The following is a 20396-nucleotide window of genomic DNA, read 5'->3' as shown; positions in this document are numbered from 1 at the left end:
ACCCAGGAGGTGGGAATCACAGATCAGAGAGGAGGGAGAATTGTGTGCCGGTTCAAGGTGGGACCTGAGGTCGACGAGAGTGAGGGGAGGGAGCAGCCTTCAATAACTATTGAGGGGGGCGCCTGGGTGGCTCAGTCGGTTGGGTGTCTGATCTCGGCTCAGGTCATGATCTCCCGGTCCATGGGTTCAAGCCCCGTGTCGGGCTTTGTGCTGACAGCTCAGAGCCTGGAGTCTGCTTCTGATTCTGTATGTTCCTCTCTCTGCCTCTCCCCTGCTCATGATCTGTCTCTCTGTGTCTAAAAATAAATAAATGTTTTAAAAAATGAAAAATAAATAATAACTATTGAGGAAGGACTGACGAGCGCATGAATGAATGGGTCAAATGTCATTCCCGTGTCTGTATTCTCGGCAAATCTTACTCGGCGTTCTCAGAGCCAAGGCTAGGGTGGGGAATGGGCGTGGGGGGTGCCATGCACCTACATGCCATGGGCACGCTCTGCCTTACCGGGCCCTCCCTCGGCAACCTCCTTGAAAGTCCTCCCAAGGGGAGCATGCTCCGGAAAAAAAATAGAGGCGGGTGGAAGCTGTCTATCTTTCTTGGAGGGTGAGGCATGAGAGGTGCGGCCAAGGACTGCTGAGGTCTGGCCTTGGTGAAGAGTGGGCAGTGACAATTCCAGTGGATGGGGTCCGGTCCAGGGAGGGCAGGTGCTATAGGGTGAGCTCACCTTGGGGTTCCCTTTCTTTTTTCAGATTAATTTTTTAAAAAGATGCAATTTATTTTCATGGAGAAGGAAAGAGGAAGAGGAAGGAGGGTAGAAGGAGGGAGCAAGAAAACAGTAAAAAGTCTTCCTGACCTTCATGTCCCAGGCCCCAGGGACCCACCCCTCCACTTTATACTGCTATAGTGCCTTGTGACTCTTTGGTTTGTTTTTAAAGTTTATTTATTTATTTTGAGAGAGAGAGTGCACAAGCAAGGGAGGGACAGAGAGAGAGGGAGAGAGAATCCTAAGCAGACTCTGCGCCGTTAGCACAGATGTGAGCACCCATCTTGGGGCTCAGTCTCATGAACCATGAGATCATGACCTGAACCGAAACCAAGAGTCAGACGCTTAACTGACAGCCGCCCAGGCACCCCTGACCTTTTGCGCAAAAACAGGTAAATATGAAAATCCCAGCAGAGAGAGCTCTGTGAAAACCTTCCCCTTACGTATGGGCTTGGAGTCTTTCGGAACCTTCTACTTTGCCTGGGGGGTGCAGGGCAGATGCTGCCGGTATCTGATGCCAATGTCTTGAGGTTGAGGTCATCTTGATGACCACACCCAACACAGCCCTGGTTAAGGAATAGATGGAATCTTCTCCAGCTGGGACGGATTCCTTTATGTCCTTCCGCAAAACCCTGCGCCCCTAACCGGCGCCCCCATGTTTGTGCACGTGCATGCTTGTGTGTGTGTGTGTGTGTGTGTGTGTGTGTGTGTGTGTGTGTAAGTGCCTAGTTTTTGCTTCCCCTGTGGAGAGTGAGCCCTGCCACATGGGGTCGGCCCCAAGGGGTCCACATCTGAACCCCAGCCGACCAAATGTTCCCCTAACCCTCAGACTTGACAGCCCCTGGGCTCAGCTGGTGGCCTCAGCCCACTGCGCCTAGACCCCCACCTCCTCTCCCTGAACCCCCGAGGCTGCCTGCTGGACAGGGGCACACCCTGTCTCTTTCTAGTGCCCAAGTACAGCCTGGGACAGACACGAATTTCTCCGTCCCGGATCTCCGCTCAGCACTCACATCAGTGCAGGAGCCCAGAGGTGTCTGCACAGTGAGAGGAGCTGGCTGGTCACCATGCTGCCCAAAGGCGGTCAGGCTAGAGGTCACGGTCCCTAAGTTGGCCAGAGGCACCTGGAAACCGGAATGGAGAAGGGGATCCAGGAATTCCGTCCCAGCACCCGGCTGGCAGAAGCCTCCAGTTCCCGACCCGCTGCCCTCTGGGCAGCAGGCTTCACGGCCTCTGAATACCCCAGCGGAGCGCTTCTCAGCCCAAGACAGTTTGCTCCCAGGTGACACTGGGCAATGTCTGGGGACAGTTTTGGGTGTCACAACTAGGGGGATGGATGGTGGTGATATTGAGTATCTGGCAGGCGTTGGCCAAGTCGGCTCAGCACTCTACAATGCACAGGCTGCACCCACCGCAAAGAATGATCCGGGCCCAATGTCCGTGGTTTGAGGCTGAGAAACTGTTCTGGAGGCGGACCCAAGGCTGCGATGGGGCTCCCTGTGCCCGGGGCCCACTGCACCCACCCATGCAGAGGGAATGAGCCCGGTGGTCCTCTCGGAGGGGGTTCCTCCTCTTGGGGACAAAGACCTACTTGCTTGGGCGCAGGCTTTGCGCGGGGCTCACAGACCCGGGAGGAACGCTGCAGGTACTGGCCTGGGTCTGCGGCTGAACAGCCCGGGAGGGCACAGGGAGAAGGTCACAAAGGACTGCAATCACCGGAGGGTGGATTGAGCGGAAGCAGAGGGTCTGGGCCCGGCCCCGGGCTGGGGAGGGACCCGCGCTACCGCCCACCCCCAGCTGGCGGTGGCAGCGGGGCCAGCCGGTCGGAGCCGGCAGGTCCCGGCGGAGGGGATCGGGTTGCAGGGATGTCGGGGCGGGGCGCAGCAGGCGGCCTTGGGTTGGCTGGGGACTGGGGGCCGGCCCCCGCGAGAGTGACGTCGGAGCCCCGAGTCCGTCCCTACCCCCACGCCCCAGCACGCCAGGTGCGTGGGGGAACAGTGGGTTGGGTGCGGAGGCGGTCGCGCCCTGTTCCCCGAGTCCCCGGAGGGCAGGGCTGCTCGGCTAACGACGCCCTCCCTACTCCCTAAAACCTCTGCTGGCCTCACAGCCCCACAGAGACACTGGCCTAGGAACCAGGATGTCTGGGCAGAAAACACTGGACAGCTAGCTCCCGGATGCTCTGCCCTGGCTGTGACTTTCACAGAATGACCTTGAGGAGCTAGAACATTAAAAACCAACTCAGGGTATTAGTACTTCTGTCTTCCCCGTGAAGAAACTGGGCTGCCCAGGGTCACACAACTAGTTAAACAAAGCAGGGATCCGAACGCACAGCTGTCTGATATCTGGATCATGCTCTCTTTGCAGAATTGCCTCCTGCTGACAGGGCCGCTGGTTTCTGGTCCTCATTTCCTTCCTGGCACCTCTTTCATTCACCCACACCCCACAGAGGGTCCCACCACCCCAGCCTCCACCCATCAGGATCCCTTCTTCAAGGAGATGGAGGTCAGAGCCGCGCCCTCAGCCCAAGGATGAGGATGAGGTCAGAGCATTACCCTGCTGGTGCAGATACTCAATAATTCATGTGGCTGCTGTGAAGTGGGGGCTGCAGCTTCCGGGAGGGCCCAGCAGGCACACGCAGGCCGGAAACAAAATCCGGTCACTGGGACCTGAGCCTGATCTCCGCAGACCCCATGGGACTAGAGAAAGTGCCAGGTTTGGTGACAACGGGTCCGAGGCCCTGACCCCAGGCAAGTCCCTTCCCCTTTTTGTTTCTCGGTCTTAGTGAGGTGTGAACAATTACAGGGAACCAGTGTAAACTGGAATTTGCTGGGTATGGCCCTTGGCAGGACCTCAGGGGAGGTATTGATCAGCCTGGTTGGCCTTCCCAGGAGCCCAGTATTTTATTCAGCGGTGGCCTCTGGCACACCAGGCTGCTGCAGGACTAAGAGAAGGGCTGTCCTCCTCTGTCGCCCCAGCCCCACATTCCCAGACCTTGCGGGGGCGGGGGCGGGGCATGCATTTTGGCTGTTTCTGGAGGCACGGTTTCTTCCTTTAGAATAAATCCCCAACCAAGAAAAGGTTTGCTGTAATCAAATGGCCTCAGTTGGTCTAGAAGGCAAAGAGACTAGGTTAAAAATATGTATTATTCATTCCCAGAAAAATTCTCCATGAACACACAGGGTTTCTGTGGTCGTAATTCCTCAGAGAGTATGAGGTCATCTGATTCTGAGCAGTGAGGGTCCAGACCACTCTGCTTCGAGCTGACTTGAGGGACGGTGTGAATTCACCACGGCGTTGGTCTGAGATCACCGTCAACGGGTTCTAGGTTCTTCTCGTTGTTTTCCATTCCAGGCTCATTTGTGATGTAGCTGGACCCCTTGGGGGAAGGCACCTTTCTCCTAAAAACACACCCATCATTTCCACTTGTCCAAGGACTGGAGGCAGCAGGGCCACTGCGTGTCCCTCGGCCAGGGTGGCCTGCATCTCTCAGGAGCCCATCTTCCCAAGCCCATGCACAGATCCTGGAGGACTCGGGCTATGAACAAACCCACATTCACTGCAGACTGCTCTTCGGAGCCACCTGGTGGGGCCAGGACTCACAGGAGACTGTCGCTTTGAAAAGCAAAGACAGTGCCTTTATTCACTGTAAGGGATCTCAGGGCTGCTAACCTAGATCAAGAGAAGCCTGAGGTGCACAGAGCTCCCCCTTCCCCTCCATCAGAGGGAAGTAATGCTCCATTCATGGAGCTAAGCAACCCAGCACAGGGACTGGTAATGGTGGCAGGGGGCGGGGGGGGGGGGGTGCTGTCACATAGCCGTATGGCCCTACTCTCCCTGCAGGACCTGTTAGCCCACTTTAGCTCCAGAAAAATATTCCAGTTAACAAAGGCACAGGCTGCTAGAGGCAGGACAGTGGCGCTGGAGAGCTGTGGGCCGACTACAGGGCAAGGTCAGGTCCTGCCCCTGTCCTCGCCCTCACCCTGGGCCCCCAGAGGCCACTCTTGCGCTGAGAACTGAGCTCCAGGGATGTGCCGGGGGAGCTCCCCTTGGTCCAGCCTGGTCTGTCTGGTACCAGAGGGCAGAACAAAGTCAAGGGACCTCGATCCCACGAGTCTGCAGCTGTGCACATCTCCGTCCTTAGTGCCACCATCATCAGGTCCTAAAGGATGCCCCCCCCCATTCCCTGTGTGGCCATCAGGACCCTCTGGAGCATGTCATGAGAGAGAAGAGCAGTGCAGCAGAAATCTGTACATCAGCCAAGTCCCAGTTCCGTGAGCAGCTGAGACCCCAACCCATGGGGTCCGGGACTCTCAACTGGCCCCTGAGAACGTGTCCCCAGACCCCACCTCGCATCTTGATGCACCCTGGCTCATTGCAGGTGGGGAAGGCATGGGGCCACGGCATAAAGGGGCACATCAGGGAAGCACCAATGGGGCTCAGATCCAGCGCCCACAAACCACGAAGAGGAGCGGTGTCTGCCTAGGCTTCAGGCTGAGCTCTGTCCCAGCTCAGGGGCCTTCCACAGTCCAGGTGGTGGCAAGAGGCCCCGAGGACAAAGACAGAAAGGAGCCAACTTCCGCCAGGGCTCTGCTCCCAACACTCATGGAGGAAATCACCGAGGCTTAGGCGGGGCATGCTGATGCCGGACACCAAAGACAGCCAGAAGGCCCATGGCGTGAAGACCGGGCATCTGAGGACGGCCACCTGGAGAACCTCAGCATGGGGACACACCGGCTGTGATTGGGGGGCAGGGCGTCGAGGGGGACGGAGGCAGGCCAGCGGTTCTGCAGATCCTTGTGGCCTCAGTCGCTTGGGGACCAGGAGAGGCTGGGGCTGGCCCTAGGGCCCCAGCCACACCCCTCAGGGCTCCACAGACACCCACTCAGTCCACTGCTTCGGGGTGGTGGCCTCTGGTCCCTCCCAGCTCCAATGCCAAGGGCCGGAGAGGCGCTGGGCCCTGCCCAGCCCGGACAGAGGCACGAGGACATCAGGACGGCGTGTGGTTCAGGGAAGAGGGCTTCTACCATCTCGTTTTATTTTGCGGGGACTGAGCCTAAAGTAACCAGAAAGAACAAGAGTCAAAGGGGACCCTACCGCTAGGGGCCCAAGCACTGACTTTTACTAAAAAAAAAAAAAAAAAAAAAAAAAGGCATCTGACTGAGTCCCCAGGGGCTGATGCAATCTGACAGAGGGAAACTCTGGGAGAAGTTTGTTATTCTTCCGGCAACCTTTCTCTCCCTTCCAACAGAGACATTTGTTTTTACCCTACAACCGGTGTCAGAAAATAGCTTTTGATCAGCTGGGGAGAAACATTCCCAAGCTTGGGAGGGGCGGGCTTGGCAGCCCCTTTGCAAAGCCTTGAGTCAGTGTTCAATGGTCAAAGCACTGCGCTCCTCGAAGCCCAGGCCACTGGGGCCCACTGGCCGTCCCAGGGTGGGCCTAGGAAGGTGGGTCTCAAGACAATCTTGGGGTGGCCACTTCCAGAGGCTGGTGGCCTCTCTGGCTCAGTCTGCTTACCTGTGAGAGGGCCCGGGACAGCGATACCCCTAATTTGCCTCTAAGGCCTCATCCAACCCTAAAATGGCATAATTCTGGGATTCTGACTCTAGAAAGAGGACCGAATACCATCCTGTCCACCTTTCTGGGAAGCCACGAGGTTTAAAATGAACTGATGAGGGGGCGCCTGGGTGGCTCAGTTGGTTGTGTCCGACTTTGGCTCAAGCCACTATCTCACGGTTCGTGGGTTCGAGCCCCGCGTCGGGCTCTGTGCTGACAGCTTGAAGCCTGGAGTCTGCTTCTGATTCTGTGTCTCCCTCTCTCTCTGCCTCCTCCCTGGATCGCGCTCTGTCTCTCAAAAATGAATAAACGTTAAAAAAAATTTTTTAGGGGCACTTGGGTGGCTCAGTCGGTTAAGCGTCGGCTTCAGCTCAGGTCAGGATCTCACGGTTCGTGGGTTTGAGCCCCGCGTCGGGCTCTGTGCTGACAGCTCAGAGCCTGGAGCCTGCTTCCGATTCTGGTCTCCCTCTCTCTCTGACCCTCCCCTGCTCATACTGTCTCTCTCTGTCTCTCAAGATAAATAAAAAACATTAAAAATTTTTTTAATAAAAAACAAAAAATAAAACGAGCTGATGTGGAAAGGTTTTGTTCATCGTAAAGAACTGAGCTAGTGGACGTGTTAATAACTGCCCAGGAATGAAACCAACTGGAACCGGCCGACCCTTTCCACCTTTGGAAACCCACTTTGTAAACAAGCCCCAGTGCACGCCCCGCTCTAATAGCGGGGCGGGGAGTCTCCACCTGGTCCCCTCAAGGACCTTGATGGTCATTGCCCCTGAGAGGCTCTGAAGTCTGCCTAGCTTCCCTTACCCACACCGTCCACAGAGCTGCCGGATGCTGGGCCCCCAGCTTCCCTGCTCTGGCCTCACGGTGGAGGCAGGTGGAGGGGTCCCGGAGGAAAACTGTCTGAGTCCAGATACACCCAGATGCTGGCCTGGACCCCACACCGGAAGTCCGTTCTGATCACACACAGCAGGGAGACCCAGGCTCAGCTGAAGACTCCTTCCGTGGGTTCAGGGGTCGGCTACTTACTTGCACGGAAGGAAAACTCAGCAGCAGCTTTCACAGGAGCTGGATGTGGAGGGAGAAAGAGGGACTGCACCCCACCTCTGCCCCCCACCACCCACGACTCATTCAGTGACCAAGAGCCCAGGTCAGAAACGACATTCCCAGAGGAAGGACTAATAAAGCAAAAACGTGTTTATTAGGCGCCCTGGCTCCTCACAGAGGAGCAAGACCCAGGACAGGTGCTCCTGAGAAATCTCTCGAGGTTGCAGGAATCTCTCGGAAGATTCCAGAAAATGTTGGCACTGACCGGCCACCACCCCCAAGAAGAACACTATTTGGCTGGAGCATGAAGTGGGGGGTGGGCTCCTCTACTCCACAAACACTGAGGAGTGGGTGGAGGGGCCCCTGGGACACCCCCCACCCCCTACCCCTGCCCAACCACTGGCAGACGGGGAGGGCTTCCCTGGCTCTGAGGCACAGTCGCCCTGAACCACGGAGGGGGCAGGGACACAGGCGAGCGGTGGGCTCCTCTCCTGGGCCAGGTCCCCACAGGGTCCTCCCCAAATCTGCCTGCCTCCTGGCTGCCAAATCAGTCCTACACGTAGGGGTTTCTAAACACCTGGGAGTTCTTGCCGTCTTTCAGCGGGGTGGCTGCCTGGTGGCTCTGGGCCGCGTACATGTCTTCGGCCCTCAGGGTGGAATTGGCACTGCCCATCACCTGGCTATTGGCGGTGGCTCGTGGGAGGATGACGTCGTAGGCTCCTTCAGACTGGAAGGAAGGACAGGAGGTCTCACAGCCAGGTTCCGCCAGGGCGGACGCACAGACACTCGGCTTCCTGCAGGGCCGAGGCTGCCAGCTCCCCCTTCCCTGCTCCCCCCCCCCCCCCCCCCGCAGCATCTCCACCCCTGGAAGCGGAGGGGCTGGCCTCTGACCTCCAGCCCATTCCCTCACCCTGCAGAGCTCCAGGCCTCTAGACAGAGGAGTCGCCTGTCACCTCCGATGATCCTGGGGCTTCACTATTTTCAGATGGATCCTTTTCTCAAGGCCCATCCCTCCTGTTCCCAACGCCTTAGGGAAATCCTGGGGCCCAGTGGAGGGTGAACCACATACCGTGCAACTACCTGGCTGGTACTGCTCCCAGGATCCCGCCTCCCCAGACTTCTCCAGGAGTCCTCCAAATGGCACTACGGCCCCCAACAGCATCAGAGCCGCGGGGTGCCTGGCCAATGACGGCCTTCTATTAGGCCTTCAGTTTGCCCACATTTCCCATCTTGAAGTCTGGGTTGGACAGTCCGATGTGGAGACTCGAAACCCAAATTTGTGGGGCGCCTGGGAGGCTCGGTCGCTTAAAAGCGTCTAACCCTGGGTTTCAGCACACATCATGATTTCCTCATTTGTGAGTTCGAGCCTCATATCGGGCTCTGCACCGTCAGGATTCTCTCTCTCTGCACCTCCTGCTTCTCTCTCAAAATAAATGAATAGGGGCACCTGGGTGGCTCAGTTGGTTGGGCGTCTGACTTTGGCTCAGGTCATGATCTCATGGTCAGTGAGTTCAAGCCCTGCATCAGGCTCTGTGCTGACAGCTCAGAGCCTGGAACTTCTTCAGGTTCTGTGTCTCCCTCTTTCTCTGCTCCTCCCCTGCTCATGCTCTGTCTCTCAAAATAAATAAGTAACCAAACTTACACACACACACACACACACCAAATTCTCTGCCTGGAACCTGGCTAAAGTTGCAAAGGCCCTATTCCCATAGGGGGTGGGGGGGGAGGTGAGGACAACTGTGGGGTGAGAAGGGCCCAGAGGCACCCAGCCCAGCTCCCACCCGGGAGGGAAGGTGAACTCCTGGCCCCACCTGCCTTATCCTCACAGAAAGACCCGCCCCCAAACCCCTGCCGCTGCAGGGTCCCAGGCTGCCTTCGGTCTAATCAGACCCAGTGCTCCCCCCTGGTTTGCACCCACCCCCAGCTCCCCTGCCCCTAGTGGCTCCAGGAGCATCTAGATGGGTGGCTCTCAAACCTGGGTGTGCCAGAGACTCCCCCGGGCAGTTTGTTAAACCACAGCCATGCCTAGTCAGGATCCAGCCCCGCAGGGGCCTGGTAAATGTTTACCGGGGTGGGGAGGGAGGGAACCTTCCACTGATTTCTGGGAGTGGGCACTCCCAGTGTGGCAGATTCCACGATGCCCCTGAAGAGATGCTAACCATCAGCCCAATGACACCACTGGCCTCATCCGGTTTGCCTTGATAGCAAGTCCCCGGTTAAGTCCCCAGGTAGTAATGCTGAGAGGTCTGGAGACCATCAGAGAAAATACCCAGTAATCCGGGTTCTACCCCCAACCTAGGGAAGCAGGACTCAGGTGCACCGGTGAGTGAAGGCTGGGAAGCATGGGGATCCATTGAAGGAAGGATCCTGGGGTTGAGGGTGGGGGTGTGGGGGCGTCCACAGCCTGGGCGGATGTAACTAGCAGACTCTGTGTCCGACAGAGACTCCTTGGCCCCCCCTCGCACCCCCCAGCGCCTGGCTGCAGGTTCAGCTTAGGAAGAGAGAAGGGGCTAGATCTGCAAGTTGCAGATGCTCAGTGCACCCTGCCCCCCCCACCCTTGGGGCTCACGGCAGGGAACGGGGGGGGTGGTGCAGTATGAGAACACCACCCTGCTGACCTCCCTCGTTTCCGGTTCCCAGCATCCTGCCAAGGCGGGTCACTGACCTCTCCCCACAGTGACTGCCAGCCCGGGAGGAGGAACATATATGGAGTGAGTGAGAATCTAACCCAATGTCTTCCTGTTCCCACCCCCCACTGGCTAATGGAGCATCTGGTTTCCAGAACCCAGGGGAGGTATGAGGTTGAGAGCTGCCTCCTGCCTGTGGGGGGAAGGGAGCCATGGCCCTCTTGGGACAGCTGTGGTTGAGGAGCGAATAGTTACCCGGACCTGCTCTGGGGTCCTCTGTGCCTTTGGGGGCACCAACGAATGACATCTACCCACCTACTTGGCCAAGACCTTCCTCTGTCCTTCCCTAAGCGGCTCAGGGCAAAGCTGGCATCTCCCACCAGCCCACAGCGAGGGGCCCCAGTCACTGTGTGAGGCTCCATGACACACAGCAGGTCCCACTGCAGTGAAACTGAGGGCGGTATATATGGCAACTCCGGGAACCGGATGTCAGGAGCCCTGCTTGGCTCCCCGAGCCTGAGGCAGCAGATGCCTGTCTTCTCCATCCATGCCCCACCCCACCCTGCACCTGCCCGCTCAGGCCAGGCTCCAGGGCCCCAGCAGGGCCACAGAGACCCGGGACCTCACTCACCGGGCCTTTGTGCATCAGGGCCATCTCGGTGGGCTGGTACACACTGGTCAGCAGCTGCCCGTTGTACCCACTGTATGGTGACACCGGTCTCTTAGCTGCAGAGAAACACAGGAGCGGTCTGGGGGCTGGGCTCTCAGGCAAGGCTCCCCAGGGAGGGCACAGAGAGGGACGAGGGGTCTCACCTGTCCTGGGATGACATCTAACCCACAGAGGAAGCCCGGCCGGGGTCGGCCAGCTTGGAGGTGAGGTTGCAGGTGTGGGGGCCTCTCGAGAGCCCAGCCTGCCTTTGTCAGGAGTCAAGGAGAGGCAGAATGCCTGCCTCCCCCTCAGGCTTTCCTGCAGCCAGCAAGGAGGGAGGGGGGGGTTGGGGGAAGGGGGAGGACCACCCCTCCCCCCCACTTCAGCAAAGAAAAATGCTCCTGTCAGCAACCTTCACATCCCCATCCGCCCTCCGGGGCCAGAGGCCAAGAGGTGCACACAGGCCCTCGGTCGCCTTCCAAGATGGCCAGGCTCCAGCTCTGGCCTTGATCGAGGCAGGCCGGCGGCCACACACCAGGGTAAGCACCACAGAGACCCCACAGCCTGAGCCGCCTCGCTTCGTCACAAAGCAGAACTGGATGCTGATTCTCCAGGACCCCACGGCCCAGAGCCTCACCAGGAGGACTGAATGTACCTCCTGTCCCGTGGCACCCTGGCAAGTTTCCAGAACTATTTTCGGCTCCAGGAATACCTCCCTGTGCCTCGGCTGTGCTCCCCTGCTGAGGTTCCCAGGGTGTCCGAGGAAAACTGCTGACCCTGAGAGCAGGCCGGCGGCTGTGTGTCTCCCCAGGCAGATGGCCCGTGGCTCTGAGGGACCACACTATACAAGGCTGGCTTCCTAAGTGCTGGGCTCGCTCCATTGATTTTTCCATTTAAGGAGAAACAAAACAAAACAAAACCCTCACAGCCCCAGAAGTGTTTGCCTTGAGAGGACAAAGGCTGAGTACTACTTGGGCCTCCAGCCCAGGCACAGGGCACCTGCAGCCCACACAAGCCCCGCCTCCCACCCACACAAGCCCCGCCTACCATCAGTCTCTCCAAGTGCCCCCTGCCCCGGCCTCCTCCCCCACAAAGCACTCAATTGGTCGCACTCCATATGAGCACCTGCCCCACAGGCCACCCCAGTAGGCAGAGCAAAGATCAAGTGTCAGGCAAGACAAGGATCGCTCCTTTCCCCAAGACCAAAATTATGAGCATCTCAGTTTGTAAAGAGGCAGGGAGTTCTGATTCCAGAACCTCCCCTGCCTCTGACTCGGACGTCGAGCAAAGACCCCAGAGCTGGCGACCGACAGTCAAGCAGTTAAAGCCTTAAGCCCCCCAAACATCTTAGCCAGCCCAGTCTGGGTTTGGGGTCAGGACTCTGAGACTGTACCTCCAGTTCCTGGTCATGTCAAGTGACGGGGCTGTAGCCAGCTGGCTAAGAAAGCAGCAAGACAGCAGGCCACAGTCAGGAAAGGCACAGCACGTGGCACACAGTAGGTGCTCAATAAAGCCTAGTGATCCTTATGACTAACAAATGCCAGAGAAATATTCTTCCCTTTGGAAACTGGGAGTTCAACTGGCTAAGCATCTCAGAGAATCATTCCCTGCCCCTCCCCCCACCGCCTGCTTCTCAAGCTGCTCCCAGAGAGGGGTTTGGCACAGGCTGCAGAATCTCCTCACCCATCCCTGCTTCTTCCAATTCCGGGACCCCCCTCAGCCTGACCCCTCCAAGGCTGTACAGCTGGCTGGTGTCCCTAGTGCTGGGCTCCACCAGGAAAGCCCCATCCCATTAGCAAAGAGCCGTGACAGGAGCTTGGGGACAAGCCAGCTGGATAGTGGGTGCTGCTTAGATTGGTATGTGGCACTGCGCTTTTATCAAAACAAACAAAGTCTTGGAGCGCATGGGTGGCTCAGTGGGTTAAGCGGCGACTTCTAATTTCGGCGCAGGTCACGATCTCACAGTTCGTGAGTTCACGCCCGAAGTCCTGCTCCATGCTGTCAGCTTGGAGCCTGCTTGGAATTCTCTCTCTCTCTCATTCTCTCTCAGTCTCTCCCAGGTTTGATCGCTCTCTCTCTGTCTCTCAGCCCCTCCCCTGTTTGATCTCTTTCAAATGAATAAACATTAAAAAAAAAAAAGAAAATCTTAACTGAGACTATATATGTATTATATACATATGTACATGTATATAATAGAAGAGACCTGGAAAGGTAGTAGTAATGGTAAAATAATAGCAATCCACGGAGCTAATAGCTAATACTTCTAGAGTACTTTCCTAGTGCCAGGCACAGGCATGAATTTACTCTCCGCAAGAATCCTATGTAACAGGAACCATTATCGTGCCCATTTTGCAAATGGGGAAACTGAGGCCTGTGGCAGTAAACTATCAGTCAATGGTGGTTCTAGTGCTAGGGACGGAGCAGGAAAGAACAGAGTAGAACTGGGAAGACAGCTGGGGAGGCGGAGTTTCATCTGTGGTGTTTGAAATTTTACAGTGAAAATACATTCAGGAACTACAGGAGTACAGAAGAATAAACTTTTAAAGCCTGGAATTCAGGGAGTTTCAGGCAGGAAACTGAAGACGACCCGAGAACTTTGCGTGGTGCCCAGGAGACCAGCCCCGTGTCCCGCCGCACCCTGTGCGGAAGGAAAGACGGGCAGGTGGGGAGGGCTTTCCTCCACTTACCTGAGGCCGGCTCGTCCATGGAAAACGCCTTGTTCTCCACAAACATGCTCTGGCCTTTCTGCTCTTTCAGGATGGTCTCATAGCCTACGCCCCGGGTCGGGTACATGTCCCCCTGGTAGCTTTGCTCCGGGCTGGCCTTGGTCACCTGGGAAACCTCAGGGATGACATAGAAGAGGACAAAGGCCCAGGCATTGGCGGCAAGAGCAATGGCCAGCGTGGGATCATCCCAGGTGGGGCTGTTGTGCTGCTTGTTGCCGTAGGTGTACATGACAATCCACACCACCCAGATGGCGATGGAGGTGGCCGTGGTGAGCAGCACGAAGACCCCGTGCTTGCGCCAGCGCTTGAAGCGGCCGCACAGGGCAGGCCAGGCCCCCATGAAGGCGCACAGCAGCAGCAGCATGACGTAGATGAGCGCCATCACAAAGTCCACGTTGGCGATGGCACACGGGGAGGCGGCGGTCCAGGCGGCGCTGCCGTTGCCCGAAGGGCCCCCCTCGCCGCCGCCCCGGACCAGCGTGATGATCAGCCACTCAGTGTTGATGATCACCTCCACAAGGGTCAGAAGCATGGCCACGGTGAAGATCACCCAGCCCCGGGGCCCATGGTTCTTCCGGGCCAGGAAGTTGAGGGCAAAGACATGAGCCACCAGGCAGGAGAAGCAGATGGCGAACAGAACTCCAAAGAGAAACCGGCGAGAGGCACAGGTGGAAAAGTCCGGCTTCACCACGCAGGCAAAGACGAGGCAGAAGAGGCCCAGGGTCCCCAGCAGGAAGAACACCTGGGTCCCCAGGAGGCTCCGCTTCTTGGTGTCCTGCACAAACGGGAGGCTGGCCACAAGGATGATGGTAAGGACAAAAGTGGTAACAACGCCCACCCCGGCCACCGCCTCCAAGACGATGCCCCAAGCCCCGGAGCGGTCACACAGGTTGTAGTAGAGGGGGCTGAGGTCCGGGCTGCAGCCAGGTGGCACGTGGTTCTGCGCCTGCACCCCGGAGAATAGGAAGAGAGGCAGCCCCAGGCAGGTCAGTACAGCTTTAGGGATGGCCATCCTGGCTCCCAGGCCAGGCTCCAGCTGGGTCCCTAGAGACAGAGCGAGAAAAGGCAAAATCAGTCCTCCAAGGCCAGATTCGGACACACAGGTCACTTGCTCTCCCCTCTCCTGAACCAGGGCAGACCATGCAGGCCGATGACAAGACCAACCCCTGGGTTTCGGAATCCTTCTTGACACAGAACTCCCAGGAGGTGTATCGACTGACCAGAGAGGCAAGTGAGATGAAGCCCATTTGTCATCTCTGTCCGTACTCAGAGGAAAGTGTCACCGAATTTCCAGGTTCTCCCCTTCGCTCACCCCATCCAGCGTCCAAATATTCCCTGAGCCTGGGTTAGGGGTGTGAGGGTTGGTGAGCAAGTCAAAGCCAAGCACATCACCCATTTAGCACTTTCTCTCTGCCCTGGGACTCCCAGAGCTCGACAGGCCTGACGCTGTGCCCCTCATCTCTGCCCATGATGCCCACGTCCATGGCCAATCTGCCACGTGCTCATTCACGCAACACGCACTTAACGAGCACCCGTGATGGGCATGATCTGCAGCCAGAAAAGACGAAGAGATGGTTCCCTTGGACTCCTCCCTGTCACCTCCCTTTTCTGCCCTTCATTTGCCCACATTTCCTGCCAGCTCTCCTCTTCAGCATCTAAACTTCTTTGTCTAGCTCAGTTGCTGGAGTCAAGGATAAAATATACTAATGTCTCAGCTAGGGAGTTAATGACTTCATGCAAAAATCCTCCTATGAGGCACTAACATTTTAAAAGCAAGAAGCAGACAAGGGCAACGCAACACCCAAAGGAACTCCTCTATCACGGAAGACGTTAAGGCGCGGTAGCTAGAAGGCAAAGAGAGGTCTTTCATTCACACCAGGAAGGTAAGTGACGACTCAGTGTACTCCGCATCTGACCCATCCCAACAGCGGTTCTAGCAAGTGTGGGGGTCAGCAGCAAGCCCCTGCTCACTATACCAGGTGGATGTTCCCCGTGTGAAGTGGAGGTAAAGAAGGTGGCAGGTTAAGAGACATTAAATATCCAATCAGTGAGCTCTCCAATGAGAGACTTTACATTTACCTGGAGAACAGAGAATCTAACTGTTCTTTTTATTTTTATTTTTTAATGTTTTATTTCTTTCAGAGAGAGAGAGAGACAGAGACAGTGTGAGCAGGGAGGGTCAGAGTGAGAGGGAGACACAGAATCTGAAGCAGGCTCCAGGCCCTGAGCATAGAGCCTGAAACGGGGCTCGAACCCACAAACCGCAAGATCATGACCTGAGCCAAGGCCGGACGCTCAACTGACTGAGCCACCCAGGCGCCTCTCTCATTGTTCTAAAAAGCCAAGTTCAAGGACGCCTGGGTGCCTCAGTAAGTTAAGCCCTCTCACTCTTGATTTTCAGCTCAGGTCATGATCTCCTGGTTCATGGGATGGAGCCCTGCATCAGGCTCCATGCTGACACCGCTGAGCCTGCTTGGGATTCTCTGTCTCTCCCTCTCTCTCTCTCAAAATAAAGAAATAAACTTAAAAAAAAAGGCCAAGTTCAAAAATACTATGAAATGCAGGTACTGCACACCATTATCACCCCTTATGTTCAAGTAACTAGCTGTAGCCCTGCCTCTTCCTCTTTCACTTCTTGGGCCCCCAGAACTCTTCAGAAAGACAGCAACCAAGCTTTCCTGGGCTGATAGTGACCACTAGTGGCTCACAGGGGAATGGCATGACCCAACTCTTCCCACCTCCTCCTTTTGAGGTAGTGATAGATACCCCCTTATGTTTCCACCATCCCTTGTTACCTGATTCTTTTTTTTTTTTTTTTAGTTTTTATTTATTTTGAGATCAGGCGAGCGAGCAGGGAAGGGGCAGAGAGAGAAGGGGAGACAATTCCCAATCAGGCTATGTAGTGTCAGCACCGAGTCTGATGTGGGGCTCGATCCCACAAACCATGAGATCATGAACGGAGCTGGAATCAAGAGTCGGATGCACCCAAGTGTCCCCCCCACCTAGTCACCTAATTTCTAACAGGTAAACAAAAAGTCCTGCATCCCAGTCAATAGAAATTGCCTCTCCATAATTGATAAGTGGAAGAGGATTGCTACTGAATAAGGGAAAATAAAACTCATAAATAAAGTGACATAGATATAATAAAAGCTCATCACTTTTCAAAGTCCTGTAATATATATCCTACAAGTTCCTTGAAAATACCGTAGATATTTCAACCTTCTTAGCTACTTCATTTTTCAGGTAAGCTTGTTTTTCCCAAGCAAATACCACCCATCATTAACTCTTAATAAACTAACATCTTTATTGTGTCCCTAAAAAATTGCATGGTCACAGAGCTCAGTTTCTCTTGACTTGTAACGCAAAAGCACGGTTCCTTCCCCTGCATCGACATTTAAACAAGCTTTTGTAGGAGACTTTGTGTAATCGTAAATCAATAATGCATAAACCATATTTACAAGTGCCGGAAAGAAAAAAGGGCGGAGGATTCATGGGTAAAGAAGAACACTGAATCACTCCAGGGGATATAATTTGCAGATTACACGCTATGGGTTCCTAAGCATTTAACCCCGTCTTGGGTGTTCGGGGCTCACAGCAAAGCAGCCAGAACTTGGGATAAAGTTGGAGACGTGGAAGTGAGCCCTGAGGATAGCCACCCCGATTTAGCCCCCAGGTATCTGCACATCTTCAAGCACTCTCCCCGCCCCCCACCTTGCTCCCAGTCCCCATTTAGTACAGGTGATTATTCCAAATCAGAAAATATTTACTGTGTACCTAGGGGGAGGGGGACAAAGCCCAGTTGTCTCCAAGCTCTGAGAATTACAAAGATGAACAAATACAGTTCCTGACTTGATGGTTTTTAAAATCCAGTACGAGATAGGAGAAAATAATTGCCCCACAACAGAATTTGCCTCTGGGGAGAAAAAGGGGCTACAAGACAAGGAGGAGGAAGCCTTGCACTGAGGAGTCAGAAAAGACAGAATGAAGATCTTTCAACAGTATTTTATTCAGTATTTAATCAACTTCAAGCATGAACTGAGTTGGTAAAGGGAGACTGTGGCTGGCTAGCGACAGACCAGGAATGCCACGGGGAAGGAGCTCGGGGCATTTTTCCGAAGGCAGCCACGGAAGGCGGTTTTGTTTTTGTTTTTGTTTTTGTTTTTTGCACCAAGGTGGCATAACCAGAGCTTTACAATTCCAATCTGGCAAAAAGCACAGGCCATCGACTTGGTGAGGACACCTTCACCCCTGTTTAAAGATCAAGGCCAAAGGTAAAGAGCCATAATGGACAGGTCTGGGCGATCCTTTCCAACATAAAATCTAAGGAGTGGTTGGGGGTTGAGGGGCAAAGGATACCAAATCCCATGCTACAAGTTCAAATCCGATATCAGCCATATCATTACAGAAAAGAAAAAAACAAAAGCAAGCCCGGTCCCGTTTAGCTCTGCAACCCCTCCATCACTTACTCTACTGGGTCCATCTTGCTCTTAGAAATGCGTGCCTTTACCTTGCTGGCCTCCAGAAGCCTCCTAGCTTCTCAGCATTGCCAGTGTGGGAACTTCCAAGGAAAGAACAGGAACCTGTTCCCTGTCCTCCCCATCCTGGTACCAAGCTGCCCAGCTGCCCTGCAACTTGCCAGCCCCTGATGAAACACACCACTTCTGCCCTGATACAATATTTCTCTGATTCCCCAGGAAATGCAAGGGTGAGTGTGGAGATATGAACACATCAGCTCGGGACTAGGGCAGTGATCCGTGCGCGCCAGCAGATTTCCAGAAGGAAGCTCAGAGGAGTTCTGCAACTGGTCCTTTGACCTCCAGGAGTGCCGATTCAGCCACTCAACTCACGTCACCTTTTAGACGGTGGAGAAGTGGGGTGGACTTTTTAAAAATGGACCCAGCTCTGCCTAGACCTTCTCCCTCCTCCGGATCCTTAAGACTTGCACTTCCCAGCTGTCTTCTGAGCCCTGGCGGTTAAAATGTATATATATATATATATATGTCTCCCCTACTAGGCTGGAAGGGTTGGGAGGGTACCGGACAAGACGTGTTTATCTTAGGGGCGCCTGGGTGGCTCAGTCGGGTGGGTGTCTGACTGGCTCAGGTCATGATCTCAAGGTTTGTGGGTTCAAGCCCCGTGTCGGGCTCTGTGCTGACAGCTCAGAGCCTGAAGCCTCCTTCAGATTCAGTGTCTCCTTCTCTCTCTGCCCCTCCCCCACTCATGCTCTGTTTCTCTCTGTATCAATAATAAATATTAAAAAAAAATTTTTTTAAAGATGTGTTTATCTTAGCATCCTTGCAACACTTGTAGCGACGCCTTGAACATAGGAGGCATTTAAAAAACATTCGCTGAACAGACTCAGTGCCCATTTCTCCCCTGCCTTCTTCATTTTGGAGTCACCTCTTCTTGCTTCAAGGTTTTCAGTGGGACCTGGGAGGGGAAGGTGAGGGGGAGCTCCTTCTGTCCCATGAATCTCCCCTACCCCACCGCCACAGCAAGACCAGTCTCAGATTATTTTCTGGACAAAGGGGCCCTTTTGCTTCACCTCTCTGGAATCAGTCATACAAATATTTTTAATCACCTCTGAAATCGGCCTTTCCCCAGCTCAGCCACTCAGCCCCCAGCTCTGGTCTGAGTCAGCCCAATCCAGTTCCAGAATCCCCTTCCTCCCTCTTTCCCTCTCCCAGGGGAGCAGAGAGGCCTCCACAGAGTGCGGGGTTCAGAGGCCCAGCTGACCCTGACTGGCTTGCTCGGAGGCAGTCAGGCCCTCTCACCTTTCTGGAAAACCCTTCCTCACCGCTTCCAATTTGCACCACAGCAAAGTCTGAGAACCGGTAGGGCACAGGAGACCATCCTGAGGAGGGCACCACGGGCTTCACACTGCCCTGGTCTGAATCTTCCAGGCTCAAGGACACAGAGGAAGAAAGACATGCAGCCAGTGGATACACCGAAGGGTGCCATGACCTTTGACGGCCCCCTCTCAATGGTGCCCAAGCTCACTCACGGATATCATAGAGCATTCCACCCCCCCCCACCCCAGGCTGCCAGCACTCAGCAGCCCAGAAGGAGAGTTGCATGGACCCACCAACAGCCCTCCTGCCTCTTTCCCTTCTCCCCCAAACCCCCTCCCTCTCTGGAGTCCCCTACTTAGGCCATATCATCTCACACCGTCCAGGGGTCTCCAGGATGGGGAGGGAGGGGCTTCTGGAAATCCCAGCCTTGACCTCCACATCAAGGGAGCATTTGGGCCAAAATTTCCTGAGCATTCTGAAACGTGGAAGTCTTCAGTCCAAGGGTCTGCTCGGGCATGCCACTCTGGAATGTGCCCCACCCTCTACATCCCCCACCCCTCCAAGCAAAGGAAGACACAAGGTGGGAACCTCCTGGAGCACAAACCCCTATTGTGACACATTCCGTCCCCGTGCCTTAGGATGAACTTTTAGATTAACTGGCTTCTCCGGGGTATAAAACTGCAGGCTTGTGGATGGATGGGCGCTACCCAATCCCTGCCGCTGCAAAGGGCCCTGGAAAAGCCATGGCGGGTGGGGGTTGGAGGGTGGGGAGTGGAACAGGGTCTGGAAGCCAAATTGCCAGAAGTAGAGGCTCTTTGATGGTCTGATTCAAAACTTCCTACAGGAAGATTCTGAGAATTTCCCTCCCCACGGGCGCTCCCCCGGCCTTCGGAACAGAATGAGCAGGGACCCAGCCTCTCTTCCCGATTCCCTCTGGCCACAGAAACCTGCCCTCCCCATCCACGGGCACCGGGGACGACGCTGGCCCACAAGTCACAGTTGGCCGTGGACTCACGCAGAGAGGCGGCGGGAGTGGAGGGGGGCACCTATTGCGGAGTTCGGGACAGCGCCGGGCTTCCCCCAACCCGCGTCCCCGTCCCTGTCCCCGTCCCCGTCCCCCGGCCGGCTCCGGTTTGGAAAGTTTCGGCGACCGAGCGGAGTTGGCGCGGCGTCCCCCGCCCCCCGGTCCTCCGCCCTCGGGCTTCTGCCGGCACCCACGGCCGGCCAGCCCGACC

The 20396-nt window shown here is 55.7% G+C and overlaps 1 protein-coding gene across 2 annotated transcripts; it reads right to left on the bottom strand.

Moving 5' to 3' along the window:
* Positions 1–3886: 3886 nt before the first annotated feature.
* Positions 3887–19606, bottom strand: GPRC5C (G protein-coupled receptor class C group 5 member C). Of its 2 annotated transcripts, XM_029928343.1 has the most exons (6): positions 19517–19606; positions 19144–19273; positions 13331–14413; positions 10626–10720; positions 7945–8094; positions 3887–5814 (listed from the first exon to the last, which is right to left on the bottom strand). In XM_029928343.1, the coding sequence occupies exons 3-6, from the start codon at positions 14379–14381 to the stop codon at positions 5782–5784; spliced, it is 1329 nt and encodes a 442-aa protein (XP_029784203.1). In that variant the 5' UTR covers positions 14382–14413; positions 19144–19273; positions 19517–19606; the 3' UTR covers positions 3887–5781. The 2 variants fall into 2 exon arrangements, with proteins under 2 accessions (XP_029784203.1, XP_029784202.1); XM_029928342.1 differs by lacking the exons at positions 3887–5814; positions 19144–19273; positions 19517–19606 and having other exon boundaries at positions 7500–8094.
* Positions 19607–20396: the final 790 nt, after the last annotated feature.

Source organism: Suricata suricatta, chromosome 17 (genome assembly GCF_006229205.1).
Source record: "Suricata suricatta isolate VVHF042 chromosome 17, meerkat_22Aug2017_6uvM2_HiC, whole genome shotgun sequence".
Taxonomy (NCBI): domain Eukaryota; kingdom Metazoa; phylum Chordata; class Mammalia; order Carnivora; family Herpestidae; genus Suricata; species Suricata suricatta.
Note: the sequence above shows the minus strand (reverse complement) of the source record. Positions and strands in the feature narration are given on the sequence as shown.

Bases quoted from the DNA above. Each gene is read 5' to 3' on its own strand.
- GPRC5C (XM_029928343.1), bottom strand. From the start codon at position 14,381: ATGGCCATCCCTAAAGCTGTACTGACCTGCCTGGGGCTGCCTCTCTTC. The intron at 10,721-13,330 runs GTAAGTGGAGGA...GTTTCTCTGCAG, and splicing joins CATGGACGAGCCGGCCTCAG to CTAAGAGACCGGTGTCACCA. The intron at 8,095-10,625 runs GTGAGTGAGGTC...CCTTCCTTCCAG, and splicing joins CCCTGATGCACAAAGGCCCG to TCTGAAGGAGCCTACGACGT.